Here is a 16,991-nt window from a genome sequence, read left to right on the forward strand (position 1 = left end):
TTATTAGGCAATTGAGCTCCACACCTATATATAAAATTCTTCAGGATAGGTAAATGCTCCTTGCTTGATATAAAATATGTTCATAAACTTGATAGCAGTTCAACAGTATATCTGCAGCCTATTCGTAACTTAAGCTGAAAGTGACCATATAACTAGACTTCTCTGCATTCTGTTTGTTGTCTTGCTTTTTCTTGCACATGGCTTTAAACCTACTTAGTCTCCCATCCAGTCTCCCACAGTGACTAAACAAATAGGTCTGATGGATCCTACAAGAACATCAGATCAATAACTCTTCTCTGCTGTGGTTTTCTGGGAAGTGGTATTTAGAGGCTTGCTGTCTCTGAGGCTGATGGGCTAGGATTAGATTCCCAGAGTTCCCAGGGGCATGACTAATACTGCATCTTCATTGTGACCAGAACATGAGTTTATTAAGTCTTTTGAGGGCAATTAAAACAGATCTCCTTTCTTTGCAGAGGAGTAGCCTTTTTAGTCTGTAATAAAAAAACAACAACCCACCATGCGTCTTTTGACTCTTGAAAAACTACCAAATTTATTATTCAATCAAGGGCCTTCCTTATTTGTTTCTAGATATAAGAAAGTAAGGCTGATGAAGCAGGGGGAAAGAACCTGAAGATTTCATTCATTTTAAAAGAAAACTGAATTGGCTGTACAGATTCTTTCCTTTCTCTAATTTAAAACATTGAATTGCCCCGTGCTTCATAGGTTAATTGGCCAAATTTAGTGTCATTTAAAAATACAGGTGCAAATCATGTTTAATTATAGGTACTTAATTTAGCTATGAAAGCAAATATCTGGATCTAGTCTTGCCTACAAAGAATTTTTGGCAGAAGGACTGTAGCATTTAAGTGGTGTTGCAGAATTTGGGGTGTGTGTGGAATGAAAAACATCTTCATCTGAAGAAGACAACTTAGAAAAAAACCCATATTTTAAAAAAGGGTGAACATTGGATTCCATGTGCCCCTGCACCAGCCTGAGTGCCACGGGCGATGTGTTCTTCAATGCCTCACTAGTCCTGACAGCTTGTTTATTTGTTTAAATTATTAACAGCTGCAGGGTGAATAATTTTCATCTTTTCCTCTTCTGATGAAATCCTGAATCCATGCTGCTTTTAACCTCAGGAAAAAAAGCTGTCACTGGATATTTTCCAGCCATCCCTTGCAATGATGCTATTACCTAGATTGTCGTGCCAACATGAGCATTTCAATTTTTTTAAATGTCCAGTCTCCACTACAGAGTGAACCATGGGACTCTTGTTTATTGTAATTTGCAATTCAAATTTTACGTTGGAAGAAGAGGTCTACATACGGAAGTTTTTTACATATGGAAAAAACTGAATTGGCTGTACAGATTCTTTCCTTTCTCTAATTTAAAACATTGAATTGCCCCGTGCTTCATAGGTTAATTGGCCAAATTTAGTGTCATTTAAAAATACAGGTGCAAATCATGTTTAATTATAGGTACTTAATTTAGCTATGAAAGCAAATATCTGGATCTAGTCTTGCCTACAAAGAATTTTTGGCAGAAGGACTGTAGCATTTAAGTGGTGTTGCAGAATTTGGGGTGTGTGTGGAATGAAAAACATCTTCATCTGAAGAAGACAACTTAGAAAAAAACCCATATTTTAAAAAAAAAGAATTAAAGAATGATTATGTTTTAAGGATGGCAGAATGATTTAGGAAAAAATAAACCTATTGAGTGAATGGTACAGAAGGGAGCTGAACATTATTAGGCAATTGAGCTCCACACCTATATATAAAATTCTTCAGGATAGGTAAATGCTCCTTGCTTGATATAAAATATGTTCATAAACTTGATAGCAGTTCAACAGTATATCTGCAGCCTGTTCGTAACTTAAGCTGAAAGTGACCATATAACTAGACTTCTCTGCATTCTGTTTGTTGTCTTGCTTTTTCTTGCACATGGCTTTAAACCTACTTAGTCTCCCATCCAGTCTCCCACAGTGACTAAACAAATAGGTCTGATGGATCCTACAAGAACATCAGATCAATAACTCTTCTCTGCTGTGGTTTTCTGGGAAGTGGTATTTAGAGGCTTGCTGTCTCTGAGGCTGATGGGCTAGGATTAGATTCCCAGAGTTCCCAGGGGCATGACTAATACTGCATCTTCATTGTGACCAGAACATGAGTTTATTAAGTCTTTTGAGGGCAATTAAAACAGATCTCCTTTCTTTGCAGAGGAGTAGCCTTTTTAGTCTGTAATAAAAAAACAACAACCCACCATGCGTCTTTTGACTCTTGAAAAACTACCAAATTTATTATTCAATCAAGGGCCTTCATTATTTGTTTCTAGATATAAGAAAGTAAGGCTGATGAAGCAGGGGGAAAGAACCTGAAGATTTCATTCATTATCTTTACTCACAATTTTCAAGGTGATGTGAAGATGATGTAAATCACAAACTAAGAGTTTTTTAATTGTTTTCATTCATTTTTAAAAGAAAACTGGAATTGACTCACATTAAAGTAATCAAGTTTAATGCATAAGAACATTTTCTGTGGTACATTTGCTCTGGAGGATTTAGCTGCATTCCACAATCTGCAGTGCTTATTAAAGGTCTCGTATCCCCTCCACTTCACTTGTATGCTTCCATTTTTAGTAATTGTTTGAAGAAAAAAAGGAGATGAGGAAAGTCTATGCCATTTCCATTACTTCAGTGCCTGAGTAGTTGCACCGACAAACCTTCATTGAATAGCTAAGGTTAAATCATGATATTCCAGAAACAATTTGTACAGTAATTTTGACAATAAAAATAGCTTGGGCAGTGGTGTTGGATGATTTATTGTCATTCTGTGCAGCTTAATTAAGTTCTTTAATATGAACTAGCTTTCCTTCATCTGTAGAGCTTTTTTTTTTTCTTATTTCATTAATAGATCACTGTTATACTTCTCTCTTGTGTTTTTTGCAAATAGCTGCTTCATTTTCATAACACTAAATGCAGGGTAGAGTTTTTCTAGAAGGTATTATTTATAATGGCAGAAAAATTTTAAAGGAGGAAGGATCAAGGTATAAATGGAAAGAAGAAAAAAAAATAAAATGAGAAGAGTTATCTGGGCAACTTTCATTAAACCACTGCTGGGTTTATAAAAGTTTTACAAAACAAATTGTCATTTTGTTGGCTAGTTAATGTTTCTTTTCCTCCTCCTTTTTGTTATGGGAGAAAAAAATTATTCACCACCGCCAGAGCTGTCTTGGAGGATATATGTATCTCATGTATTGGGGTATTGAACTATGACACACAAACAAAGCAGTTCTTTATCTGAGGACATTATATTTATTCCATTGGATACATACGACAGTATCTATTAGTCTTGTCCCCATTATATCTATGGTTTGGTACCACAGTATTCTACTGTGTTTGATCAAGAAGGAACAGATTTCAAAGTTTTTTCTGTCTCTATTATGCTGTTCCATTTCTCTCTTGTGGGTTGAAGCTAAGTTAAAAACAGCATTTGATGCTTTTCACCATGAAAATCAATCTTCTACAGGAATTTCTCACATATGCATCCGAATGCTCATTTTTGTGAAGGGCTAAAATCTAATCAAATGGGAATGAATGGTTAAAAGAAAGCGCTGCCAAAGGTTTCAGTTGCTGGAAGGGAAGGGTTGGTTTCTGGTTCATCTGGACTAAATCAGAACTGCTCTAACCTCCAGCATTATATGTCCAGTTGAGCCTGCAATTCCTCTGTACATTTGATACTACATCTGTTGAATAAACCTCTGAATTGTGGCGTTGGCAGGCTATGAATGGTAGGAAGTTGTTGAAGGTTAATTATTGAGTGCCTGCTTTTTGGAAGGGCACAGAGGTAAACAACTGTGGGATTGCTATGGGTTAATTTGTTAATGTGTTCGTTTTTACTTTATTTTATATATTTTAGAAAAATTACATAGCTGCCCTTCTTACATATGAATTCTGGGCAGCTAAGAACAAAAACAATATTTAAAAATCTCTATAAATCAGAGAAAAACAATTAGAACAATCATAATGCTATGACCAAATAGCATATAACACATTCAATTACAAAGATCACGTCTATAATTTAATGTTTTTAATTAGACAGTTATATACTGTAAAAGAGATGAAAGAGAATAAGAACTGGGAGCCTTAAAAATGCTTAATTACAATCTGCACTTTCCATCCTTCACATGTACATGTTTTCCTCCTACAACACTTTATTGCTTTTCTTTTGGTAAATCATGCCAATATGTGTTTCATTATCAGTTCCCCCCACCCCCACCTTTTAAACCACGTAGAGAGAGAAATGAATGTGCACTGTAAATACAAAAGTATAATGCTAGTTACAATTGAAGGTGACTTCTGAGTTTGAAAAAAAAATGAAGAGATCTTTGTCTATAACTATACAATTCTGTTTTCTCTAGAATATATTTCTAAATGTACAATAAAAAAGAAAAAGTGCCATCCTGAATAATAGTCTCTCTCTCTCTCTCTCTCTCTCCCTCTCTCTCTCTCTCTCTGTCTCTATCTTTGTCTCCAGATAATGGCTCTGGATCAGGAGAAGGAGGTAAGTATTGATTCTTTTGTTCATTTGTATGAATGCTGAAATCTAGCTTGAAATGTTTGAGCATTTATTGGCCACAATACAAGTTTATTTTCTGTTAAGTTGGGTGAATGAGGAGACTGGAAACAGGCTTCAGACAACAGCTCTTTATTTTGCAAATGTGTACAATCCAGCGGCTAGCCTCTCTGATATCTCGCCCTTATATAGGGAGCTATCAGGGAGCTCAGCCAATCACTTTTGAGTATTCTTCCGCTCAGACACCGGACCAGACAGAAAACCTTACAAACTGTCAATATCTAACACCCCTCCCTTTTTAGTTTAAACAATCCAATCTGCAAACATAGTTGCGAAAGTAGGTGGGGCATTTACAGGTCCTTTTGGACCTGTAAACCCAGGGGGACCGCTTAGCCAGCAGTTTATGGAGGGGTTCTGCAACCATGACTTTGTTTTTGAGGAAGACACTGTAGAAGTTCAGCAAACCCAGGAATGCCTTCAGCTCGATCTGGTTCTTTGGCATGGGTGCCTCTTGGATTGCTCAGATTTTGCTTTTTGTCAGTTATCTTGCCCTCCCCGGTGATTCTGTACCCCAAGTATTCTACCTCCATGACTCCGATTTGGCATTTACTGCCCTTTACATGGAGACCTGCGGAGCGGAATTTAGTCAGCCCTTCCTGTAACCGGGAGTACAGCTGCTGTTTGTAGATGGCAGTTATCAGCATGTCATCGAAATAAGGCACTACCCCGGGGATAACAGCCTTTCCATAACACTCTAAAAAATTCCTGGGGTGATGCTAACCCTGAACTGCAGTTGGTGACATTTAAACGCCCCCCTATGCATCATGTTGTGACCCAGGTTCCTGGACCCGGACTCCTGGACTCGGATGATTCAGAAAGTGAGGGAGAAGACCTGGCCAGCCCTGCTTCTCTTGAGCCCTTTCCCTCCCTGGCACCCACTCAAAGGGATGGGGAGGGGCCGGCACAGCCTGATTCCATGGAGCCTCCTTCTGATTTGGCAACGCCCCAAGAACAGTTTTGGAGCGATGCAAGGTCACGTAGACGTAATCGCCGTGCGCAGCAGCGGAAGAGTTGGGACAAAGCCAAGTCATAATTGTCATGCAGTGACATCTGCAGAGACTATAAATAGGAGGCGGGACTTCCTGGTTTTTTGTCTTGGACAAAGTAATGAGTTGGCGCGAGCTAATGAATTGGCGCGAGCTAACTATTTCAATGGAGGAAAGAATATATTCGTGAGTAATTCTGGCCTTATCTATAATTTCCTCGTTATCTCCAGAAACTTGGCAGGCCCGTGGGTAGACGTGGCCAGGACATGTATCTATGTAAATAAAAGGGAAAAAAAAAGGAAGGCCTCTGACGGACTCTTTGCTGGGAGTATTGGGGGAAGGGAAACAGAACATTTTGTCCAAGACCTGACTAAAACATCTTCCACCAAAGATGGATCAGCAGCAGGTACAGCAGCAGTTAGAGCAGCTACAAGCAGCTAATCAACAGCTCCAGCAGCAAGTGGCTCACTTGGCAGGCCAACTTGCTGCCAGGAATGTGCCTGCAGGCCCCCCCCATTCTCCCACTTCTCCTCCTCGTCGCAAGTGCCCGATAACCATACGGGATAAGTTTTCTGGGCAGCCTGAGATGTTCCCGACCTTCTTGGGACAGTGCCAGCTCTACATGGCTATGAGGCCAGAGGATTTCCCAGACGACCGGGCTAAGGTGGCCTTCGTGATTAACCTTCTTTCCGGCTCGGCTGCTCGATGGGCCACGCCCTCTTGCTCCAGGACAGCCCCTGCTGGCGGACCAACAGCGTTTTGGCAGCACCTGCGCACCATGTATGAGGACCCGTTCGAATGCTGACGGCAACCAGGCGCCTTAAGGAACTCCGTCAAGGGAAACGCCTGCAGGAGTACATCGCCGAATTTCGTCTTTTGTGCCAGGACTCTGACTGGAATGATGCAGCGCCAGGACGTTGCCCAGGAGGGACTCTCAGAGGAATTGCAAGACGAGCTGGCCGCGTGGGCGCCGCGGACCCTCGACAACTTGGTGCCCTTTGTCTCCGCCTCGATGCCCGTCTGCAACGGCGACCGTCCCGTCGCACCCCGGGACCCGCCGACATCTGCACCCCACTTCCTGCACCACCAGCACCCAGGGTCGCCCCACGTTTTGTAACCGCTGCGGAAGAGCCCATGGAGTTGGGAGCGGCCAGACCTCGCCTGACAGCCCAGGAGCGGAACCGAGGCGCCAAGGGGATTGTGCCTGTACTGTGGGAGCCCGCCACCGCTGCTTCTTGCCCCAGAAAGCGGCGGCACGACGCCGTCCCGAATCACAGCGTGACCAATCGGGAAGCGGAGCAGGCCCGACCTCGGGAAACCCTAGGTCGGGCACGCATTAAGCCCCACTGGACGTTGCGGAAGTAGACTCTGGGCCCCTCGGCATCTGATTCTGGACACACGGATATGGTTGGGGAACCAGTCGGACGGGCTCCAGGCGCATGCGCTGGTGGACTCAGGGCCACAACAAACTTTATGGACCAGGCCTTTGTGACCCAGTTTGCGGTCCCGTGGTTCCGTGGACCCTCCGATGCGGGTAGAGACAATTGATGGGCGAGAACTGGTGTCCGGCCCCATTAAATTGCCACCCAGCCTTTGCGCCTGGCTATTGGGGACCATGAGGAGGCGATCCAGTTTTATGTCACGGCGGACCTTCATTTTCCTTGGTCCTTGGGATGGCCTGGCGGACCCACGACCCTCAGGTGGCCTGGTCGCGGAACACCATCTCTTTCCCGAGTCTGCAGTGCGTCGACCACATCCGCCACACCTGTGCCGGCCAGAACGTCCCCACCGCTGCCATCACCTTGCCTCCTGAGCTGACGGACTTCGCCGACGTGTTCAGCGAGAAGGAGGCGGACCGACTACCCCCGCATCGGCCCTACGATTGCCCCGTGGACCTTCTGCCCAACGCACCACTGCCTGTGGGACGCCTGTATTCCATGTCGGAGCCCGAGTTGGCCACCCTCAGGGACTTCCTGGACAAAAACCTGGCCCGAGGGTTCATCCGGCCTTCAAAGTCCCCTCTCTCGGCCCCGGTCCTCTTCGTGAAGAAGAAGACAGGGGACTTGCGCCTGTGCTGTGATTACTGCCGGCTAAACGCCATTACGGTGCGGAATCGCTACCCCCTGCCGCTCATCCCGGAGCTACTGGAGAGGTTGCGGGAGGCCACGATCTTCACCAAGCTCGATCTCCGGGGGGCCTACAACCTGGTGCGGATGCGAGAAGGAGACGAATGGAAGACGGCATTCGGCACCCGATACGGACACTACGAATACACTGTCATGCCATTTGGGTTGACCAACGCTCCCGCCGTTTTCCAGCACTTCATGAGCAGCGTGTTCCGAGACATGTTGGATCGGTTCGTGGTTATCTACCTCGACGACATCCTGATTTACTCCCGGTCCAGGAAAGCCACCTTCGACACGCCGGTCTGGTTCTGCAACGCTATGGAGCAACAACTCAATGCGGCTGGAGAAATCGTCTTCTTCCGGACTTCCATAGAATTCCTCGGGCATATCATCTCGCCCGAGGGCATAGCCATGGACCCATGTAAAGTAGAAGCTTTGTGTAGCTGGGAAGCCCTCGTCGGGTGAAGGATGTTCAGCGCTGCTGGGCTTCGCCAACTACTACCGGACCTTCATCCCGGGCTTTGCCACACTGACAGCTCCACTTACCCAGCTCCTGAGGAAGAAGGTCGTGTTCCGGTGGGGTCCCCCGCAGTAAGAAGCATTCACAGCCCTCAAGAAAGCCTTCGTCACGGAACCCGTCCTGAGGCATCCCGACCCGCTCCGGCCTTTTGTGGTGGAAACAGACGCGTCAATGTGGCTCTGGGAGCGGTGCTGCTACAGGCTCCGGCGAATGGTGGCACACTTTTCCCTGCGCTTACTACTCCCGGAAACTCAATCCTTCCGGCGCAACTACACTATCTGGGAAAAGAGTTGCTGGCTATCAAGGCTGCATTCGAGGCTTGGCGACACCATCTGGAGGGCCCGACATCAGGTGGAGGTCGAGCGGACCATCGGAATCTCGAGCACCTCACCACAGCTCGGAAGTTGAACCAGCGGCAGATCCGGTGGTCGTTGTTTTGCCGGTTCAACTTCCGCGTGACCTACATTCCCAGCGGTCACAACCGGAGGCGGATGCCCTGTCCCGCAAGCCAGAGTACCTCTGCGCCAAGGACCCCTTCCTCCACGGACAGTGCTGCGGCAGAAGCCTTGGCCGCAGCACGGAGCCAGTGGACTTGCGGGCCCAGGTGCGAGGCGCAGCGCCAGGACGCCTGGTCGCAGCAAAGGAGAGCGGAGGTGGGCCCCACGTCTCCTTGGACCTTGGAGGAGGACTTACTCAAGTTTGGGCGATTATATGTGCCCACAGGACCACTCCGAGCCCTCGTCATGACCCAGTGCCACGACAACCCTGCAGCAGGACATTTTGGGTTCTTCAAGACCCTCCACCTGGTGACACGGACCTTTTGGTGGCCCAGTGCGGCATGATATACATGCCTATGTGACATCCTGCGTACCGTGCCGGCAAGCCAAGACCGCCACGGGGCCCCTCCCGGCTCCTCCAGCCCTTGCCGACACCCGACAGACCCTGGGGCGATCTCTATGGACTTCCTGACAGACCTGCCGCCGTCCTCTGGGTTCACCACGGTGCTGGTGGTGGTGGACATGCTCACCAAGATGGCACACTTCATCCCATGCCGCGGACTGCCCACAGCCGCAAAAACGGCCCGTCTCTTTCTGCAGCACATCTTCCGCCTCCATGGTCTACCGGACAGGGTGGTTTCGGACCGCGGAGTTCAGTTCACAGCCCGCTTCTGGAAGAGCCTGATGGCGCGTTGGAGGTGCAGGTGTGTCTGTCATCATCGCACCATCCGGAGACCGACGGGGTACAGAGAAGGTCATCGGTATACTGGAACAGTATCTCCGTTGCTTCATCAACCAGCAACAGGACAACTGGGCCGACTACCTGTCCCTGGCGGAGTTTGCTTTTAACAACTCTCAGCACACCTCTACTCAGATGACCCCGTTCTTTGCCAATGTGGGTACCATCCGCGGCTCTTCCTCTGGCACCACCGGACTCTCCTGTTCCCGAAACGCAGACCTTCCTGACGGAATTGCATGCGGTCCAACAGTTGGTACGTCAACAGCTGAATCGGGCAAAGGAGGACTACAAACGGTCCGCCGACCGCTCCCGACGGGCAACGCCCCCGCTGGCAGTTGGAGACCGGTGTGGCTCCCCACCAAACACCTCCCCTCCGACCGCCCGGTAAAGAAGTTGGACCACCGATTCATCGGCCCGTTCCCTGTCGAGGCAGTCATCAACCCGGTAGCCTACCGACTGACCCTGCCACGATCCATGCGGATCCACCCGTTTTCACGGTCCCTTCTGGTTCCTGAGGCCACACCGAGTCCCCTTCGTGCCCAACAGCACCCGTCACTGTCGCCGAGGACGGATCGGAGGAATCTGAAGTCCACAGCGCACGAGACTCCCGCTGGCTGAAGGGTCGTTTCCAATATTTGATCGCGTGGAAGGGATACGGGACTGATTTCTCCTGGGTAGATGCCTCCGGCGTTCATGCCCTGACCTGGTGCAGGCCTTCCATGAGCAGAACCCAGCCCGACCGCATCCCGATCGTCAGCCCGGGGAAGGGCCCTGCGGTGAGGATAGTGTTGTGACCCAGGTTCCTGGACCCGGACTCCTGGACTCGGATGATTCAGAAAGTGAGGAGAAGACCTGGCCAGCCCTGCTTCTCTTGAGCCCTTTCCTCCCTGGCACCCACTCAAAGGGATGGGAGGGGCCGGCACAGCCTGATTCCATGGAGCCTCCTTCTGATTTGGCAACGCCCAAGAACAGTTTTGGAGCGATGCAAGGTCACGAGACGTATCGCCGTGCGCAGCAGCGGAAGAGTTGGGACAAAGCCAAGTCATAATTGTCATGCAGTGACATCTGCAGAGACTATAAATAGGAGGCGGGACTTCCTGGTTTTTTGTCTTGGACAAAGTAATGAGTTGGCGCGAGCTAATGAATTGGCGCGAGCTAACTATTTCAATGGAGGGAAGAATATATTCGTGAGTAATTCTGGCCTTATCTATAATTTCCTCGTTATCTCCAGAAACTTGGCAGGCCCGTGGGTAGACGTGGCCAGGACATGTATCTATGTAAATAAAAGGGGAAAAAAAGGAAGGCCTCTGACGGACTCTTTGCTGGGAGTATTGGGGGAAGGGAAACAGAACACATCACTATGGTTTGAGCCTCGGCAGTAGCGCCATCTACCAGCAGTTGCTGATATGCTTGTGTGAGGTCTAATTTTGCAAAAATGGTTCTGGACCCTAGAGAATGTAATAAATGCTGGACGACTGGCACAGGGTAGGCGCTCTGCTGAAGTACCTTGTTCATTGTGCACATAGTCAGCGCAGATGCACACAGACCCGTCCCCCTTAATGGGAGTTATGATGGGGGTCTCCCATTTGGCATGGTCGACTGGTTCGAGAATGCCTTGTTGGATTAACTTGTCTATTTCTAAGTCAGTTTTGGGTCTTAATGCAAATAGAAATTCATTCTTATGGGTGCAGTGCTAGGGTCCAAGCTGAAAGATATGGGGTGCCCATATACTTGCCGAGCTCTGGACTGAACTCGTCTTGGAACTTCAAGATCAGGTCATCTGCAGTGGTGCTGGTGATGGCGTTGATTCTAGTAAACCCCAATCCAAGGGTACTGAACCAGTCCAGTCCAAGCAGGTTCAGGAGGTTACCGTCGACAACGTGTCCTGTTTATATGGCTTCAGTGCTTCCAGCAGGGCAGTCTCTGGGTATCCCTGTGGTTACTAGGCAGGAGTGCCCGGCAGACTCTAGCCAAATGCCCCTTTCGCTCACACCTCTCGGTATCGGCAGGAGGCTCTTGGGTGCTGGCACATGATTGTTTTTTGCTTTCTTGCTCCATGGCCCTTCTTCTATCTGTACGATAGACCTCATCCTCGCTTCCTTCGGATTCGTCGTCCTGGTATTGCCCCTTATGCATGGTGGCTGTAGGTTTCACCACCACTGGGGCTGTAGTGAGCTCCTGAAGCGATTTGGCCACTCTGTTAGATGATTCGGAGGCCCTTGCCTCGTCCAAGGCAGCTTGCAGAGTCAGGTTCATTTTGGCAAGCAGCCTTTGTTGTAAGTGGAGGTCTTGTACTCCACAGATAAGTTGGTCTAACAGTATGTCATTCAACTCCCTGAATTCACAGTGGGCAGTGGTCTTTTGCAGCCATATATTGGTTGATAGACTCACTGTTTTTCTGCATTTGTAGAATTTGTAGTGACAGACTATCTTGGATGGGGCCGGAGCGTAGTGGGTCTTCAGCGTGTTCTGAAGCACTTGCCATGGTACAGATTGTACCGGGGTTGGTTCGGACAGGGATTCTGCCATGTCAAATGGCCGCAATGGCTGAGAAATAATGCCCTTTTCTGGTTATCTGACAACCCCAGAAGGTCATTTGCTTCCTTGAATCGGGTCACGTAGGTATCCCAATTTTCTTTCACCGAAGGGCGTAGGCAGGTGGAACACAGACATCATTGCCGCTCTTCTTACATTTGAATTTGGTGTGCAAAATGGTTGCCGTTCCACTAAGTCCACCTGGCTGGATGTTAGTTGTCAGCTCTTTTTGCTCTAGTACTCTCCGAATCCCACTGTTCTGTTTCCCTCTCCTAATACTCCCAACAAAGAGTCAGTCAAAGGCCTCCTTTTCAAATTTATTTACATAAATGGCTGGATTAGGCTGGATTCCTCTGGCACAGAAATGTTCTGGCCACGTCTACCCACGCGCCTGCCAAGTCTCTGGAGATAACTAGGAAATTATAGATAAGGCCAGAGTTACTTACGAATATATTCTTTCTTCCATTGAAACAGTTTGCCCGCGCAAATTCACTGCTTTGTCCAAGACAAAAAGCCAGGAAGTTCTGCCTCCTGCTTTATAGCCCCTGTGACTCATCCGAGACTCATCATTCTTTGACTTTGTCCCAACGCCTCCTCTGCTGCGCGCACCGGTCACGTCTGCGCAGTCTTGCATCAAGCCAAGATTGTTCTTGGGGCGTTGCCAAATCAGAAGAAGGCCCAGGGGAATCAGGCCTTACCAGGCCCTCCTCCTCTTCCTCCTGGGTGGGTGCCAGGGAGGGAGAGGGTCCAGGGGAAGCAGGCCTTACCAGTTCCTCCTCACTTTCTGAATCATTGTCCTCCAGGAGTCCGAGTCCGGGAACCTGGGTCACAACACCACCTTCATCTCCAGTATTAAGTTGGGTGAATGAGGAGACTAGAAACAGGCTTCAGACAATAGCTCTTTATTTGGCAACTATGTACAACCCAGCGGCTAGCCTCTCTAACAGCTTGCCCTTATATCGGGAGCTGTCAGGGAGCTCAGCCAATCACGTCTGAGTATTCTTTCTGCTCAAACACTGGACCAGACAGAATACCTTACAAACTGTCAATATCTAACATTTTTCTTTGCACAAATTTCCTAGAATCTCATTTTTCTAAAATCCCTCACTTTCCTTGAAAAGAATGGTTAAAAGAGAGCACTTTTAAATAAGGGATTAAGTGAATGCTTAAAGCATTCTGGTTAAAATTATGAGTCAACATATTTTACTTGGGTCCTTTGTATATTTGTCAGAGATGGATTTTAATACTAGAGAATATACATATATAGCTCAGTGTTGAATTGTTGGGCTCTTAGCGTTCTCTGAGCTTAGAAAACTCTTCAAGAAAGCCACCAGATAAGAGATACTTGGATAGCTTGCTATGGATAACAGAGTCTTTTTGTTTCCATATGCACTTTGAGTGAAAGTTTTTACTAGAAATTTGATCTATATTTATTGTTGCTGTCTTGGTGCATGTTACAGACTACTAGAGTCTTGTGATAGAAAGTATTCAAAAGGGTATAATAAATCAATATGTGGTACAGGTGTTAACTTCAAAATTGTATAGACAGAATTTATACTTTATTTGGATGATGAATAATTTTTTTTGGGATGGAACATTCAAAGAGAGCCTGAAATTTAGTAGAAATTTGAGCTCTAGCATCCTCTTTTCAAATAGCTCTTAGATAGTAGGGCTGGAAAATACATTTGTAAAAGTCTAGGGAAAAACTTTGCCTATTGTGGAAAACAGATAAACAAATATTCCAAATTACTAAGCCATTATTTTCCAACTGTGGTTTCTTTCCAACCATTCTTCCTGGAATGATGGAGTTGAAATCAGACTCAGCTGGACCAGATTGGGGAAAGTGCCTTGAAAGAGTTGAATGCTTAATTATATACATATTTGTATATTATGTATCTTTTATCTTGGAATGCCTAATTTTCCCTTAATTATTTGAAAGCCAAACTTACATTTGGTTAACAATCCTCTACATTCTTCTCTGACATTAAAACTCAGTGAACTTAATGGGTTTTGTTTTCTAAATAAAGTAATCCAGACTGAACGAACAGTTTATGAATAAGGTGTTGAACAAATCTAGCTACATAGTTGAAGGATCATAGGACAACAGCAGTATACAGTAGATCATCTAGGACAGGGATGTCAAACTTGCGGCCCGCGGGCCAGATGCGTGATGAACTGGCCACGCCCACCCCTGGTTTAGTGAAGGGGGAAAAAGTTGTGATATGTTACCTGATGACATGTCGTCGTGGGTTTGACACCCCTGATCTAGGAGGAAGGAGCATTTTTCATTATATTTTTCTTAGATTACATAAAATAAACTTTCAGAATATACATAGTAAAGTGACAACAGCATAAAAATAAGTGAATTATTTTGAACCTTCCTCAACTGGAGCTTTCTATATATGTTGGACAACATCACTGTAGCCAAAAACCTTGTTGGCTAAGAATGACAAGGGTAGTGATCTAGGACATCTGAAAGGCTACGAAGGACTGAAATGAGTTTCATGGATGCAAGAGCCTTTTTGTGCCAAGATGGTTGGGCTAAAAATTCATAGATTATTCTAGTTTTTGATAATTTGGCTGTACAGGGTATAGAGAAGTATTCTGGCTACATTATTTATAACAGTAAATCATTGGTTCGGGCAAAATGTAGATGTCTGAATATATCTGAATGAAGCTTAAGACTTTCTGCAAAGACTTCCTGGGTAAGTGGGTTAAGGAATTCAGCAGAGCTTAATTTCCTTTTGGTAAAAAAAACCCCAAAACCCAGGAAAGAATTATGTTCATATAAGCTTACAATGAATTTTACATTCTGCTGCCTTTATTCTGATCTATAAAAGTAGTCTAAATTATTTTCCCAGCCATGTAGAAGGAGGAGAGAAGCAACCTACAGATTTGACCCCGAGTCTTATTCTCCCTAGCAGTCCTTTGAAACTGGTGGTGATGGGAAGCATTGTCTGTGTAATAATGCCTGGTGCTAATTCTCTTTACTCTTCTTTGTGTTTTGTGCTATGTGAAACAGCAAGATGAGCCTGCTTAAATCATAGCCCAAAGATGAGACAAAATTAGAATCACAGGTACAGAGAGGGGGGCTGTGATCTGGTAATACTAAATAACAAATGAAGCCAGGTTCACGTTCACTTTAGACTATCAGCATAACACATTACATATGAACCAGCCTCCCGCAGACTCACAGCTTTGTAAAAGAATGACTGCATGACTTGCTTCAAACTATTTTCCACTCATCTTGTCTTTTTTCCATCTCTCAGCAGACAGCTAAGAAACATATATGATCAGGCCACCAAGAGTTTTTGGAACAAATAGCTAGGATGTGACCTAGCATTCCTGTTCTGTGTTTCTTAAGTAGAGTAATGGCTCATTGCCATCAGTTTAATTCTTTATTTTTTTTATGTAACACTAACCGTAGTGTGTGCTTATTTATCTAAATAAACTTTACATTAGATACTTAAGAACTATCCCAGATTTAATTGAGGACAGATGGTAATTGATCTGTCTAAGCTTTCGAGCTGGTGAAATATGCTTGCAATACATATAGTCATGTTAATTATTATTAAAATAATTTGTTTTGATGCTGTCTGAGTGTGGATATTTGCTTGCAGATGTTTCATTACCCAAAATAGCTGGGTCCAAAGAGGGTTTCTAAGGAGGGGTCTCACCACCGCCTCTTTCAAGGCGGCAGGAAAACCCTTCCAACAAAGAAGCGTTGATAATCCTCTGAGCCAGCCTCGTGTCACCTCCTGAGTGGCCAGTACCAGCCAGGAAGGACACGGGTCCAGTAAACATGTCGTGCCGTGAAGCCTCCCAACAACCTGTCCACGCCCTCGGAGCCACAGGGTCAAACTCATCCCAAATGTGCTCAACAAGGCGTGCCTCCTCTCCCTCGCTTGGATCATCCCAAATTCGGTCCAGACCGTCCCTCAGCTGAGCGATTTTATCGTATAGATAACCACTAAACTCCTCGGCTGTCCCTGCAAAGGGTCATCCCGCACCTCCTGATGTAGGAGAGGCGGGTCACCCAAACAGGGCGGCCGGGCGGTTATCTGCCGACGCAATGAGGGTGGAGGCGTGGAGCCGCTTCCCTCATTGCCACTAGGTAGGTCCTAGAATAGGTCCTAACTAGTGTCCGATCAGCTTCGAACGACTGGACCTCCAGGTGCTCTCTAGGCGTCTTCTCCGGCGTTTCATCTCCCTCAGCCCCTCGGAGAACCAAGGGCCGGACGAGATCCACGCCGGGTCAGAGGCCGCAAAGGCACGACACGGTCCAGGGCCCCGGCGCCTGCTCCCAGGCCACGACCAGTTCCTCAGTCGTGCCGTGGGCCAGATCCTCAGGGAATGGCCCAAGCTGCCTGGAACCTCTCGGGTCCATCAGGCGCCTGGGACGGAACCACCGTATAGGTTCCGTCTCCGCGGTGGTGAATGGCGGTTCGGAAGTCTAGGTGAACGAGCAAATGATCCGACCATGACATTGGTTCTGTTACTAAATCATCTAATACCAGATCATTTAACCACTGTCCAGAGATATAAATCAGATCCAGCATGCCTCCCCCCGTGTGCGTAGGGCCATCATTTACTCGAATCAGGTCCAAGGCCGTCATGGAAGCTTGGAACTCCCGAGCTGCTGTCGATGGCAAGCCAGCAGATGGCAAGTTGAAATCCCCCATGACTATAAGTCTGGGGGTCTCAACTGCCACAGCGGCAAGTACCTCCAACAGCTCAGGCAGGGCTGTGGTCACGCAGCAAGGAGCCAGGTACGCGATCAACAAGCCCAACTGATTCCTATGGCCCCACCGCACATAGAGGGATTCACAGCCGGCAATCTGAGGAACAGTGGCCTCCTCGGCTCGTCCTGCAAAGGGTCATCCCGCACCTCCTGATGTAGGAGGCGGGTCACCCAAACAGGGCGGCCGGGCGGTTATCTGCCGGCGCAATGAGGGTG

General features: G+C 46.8%; 1 protein-coding gene across 1 annotated transcript in view; it reads left to right on the plus strand.

Annotated features, from left to right (window-relative positions):
• Positions 1 to 16,991, plus strand: part of TMEFF1 (transmembrane protein with EGF like and two follistatin like domains 1) — a 140,775-nt gene that overhangs the window by 78,855 nt on the left and 44,929 nt on the right. The window contains exon 4 of the mRNA XM_058175238.1: positions 4,533 to 4,559. Within this exon, the coding sequence (XP_058031221.1) occupies positions 4,533 to 4,559 (27 nt within the window). The remainder of the gene's footprint in view (positions 1 to 4,532; positions 4,560 to 16,991) is intronic.

Source organism: Ahaetulla prasina, chromosome 3, assembly GCF_028640845.1.
Source record: "Ahaetulla prasina isolate Xishuangbanna chromosome 3, ASM2864084v1, whole genome shotgun sequence".
NCBI lineage: Eukaryota > Metazoa > Chordata > Lepidosauria > Squamata > Colubridae > Ahaetulla > Ahaetulla prasina.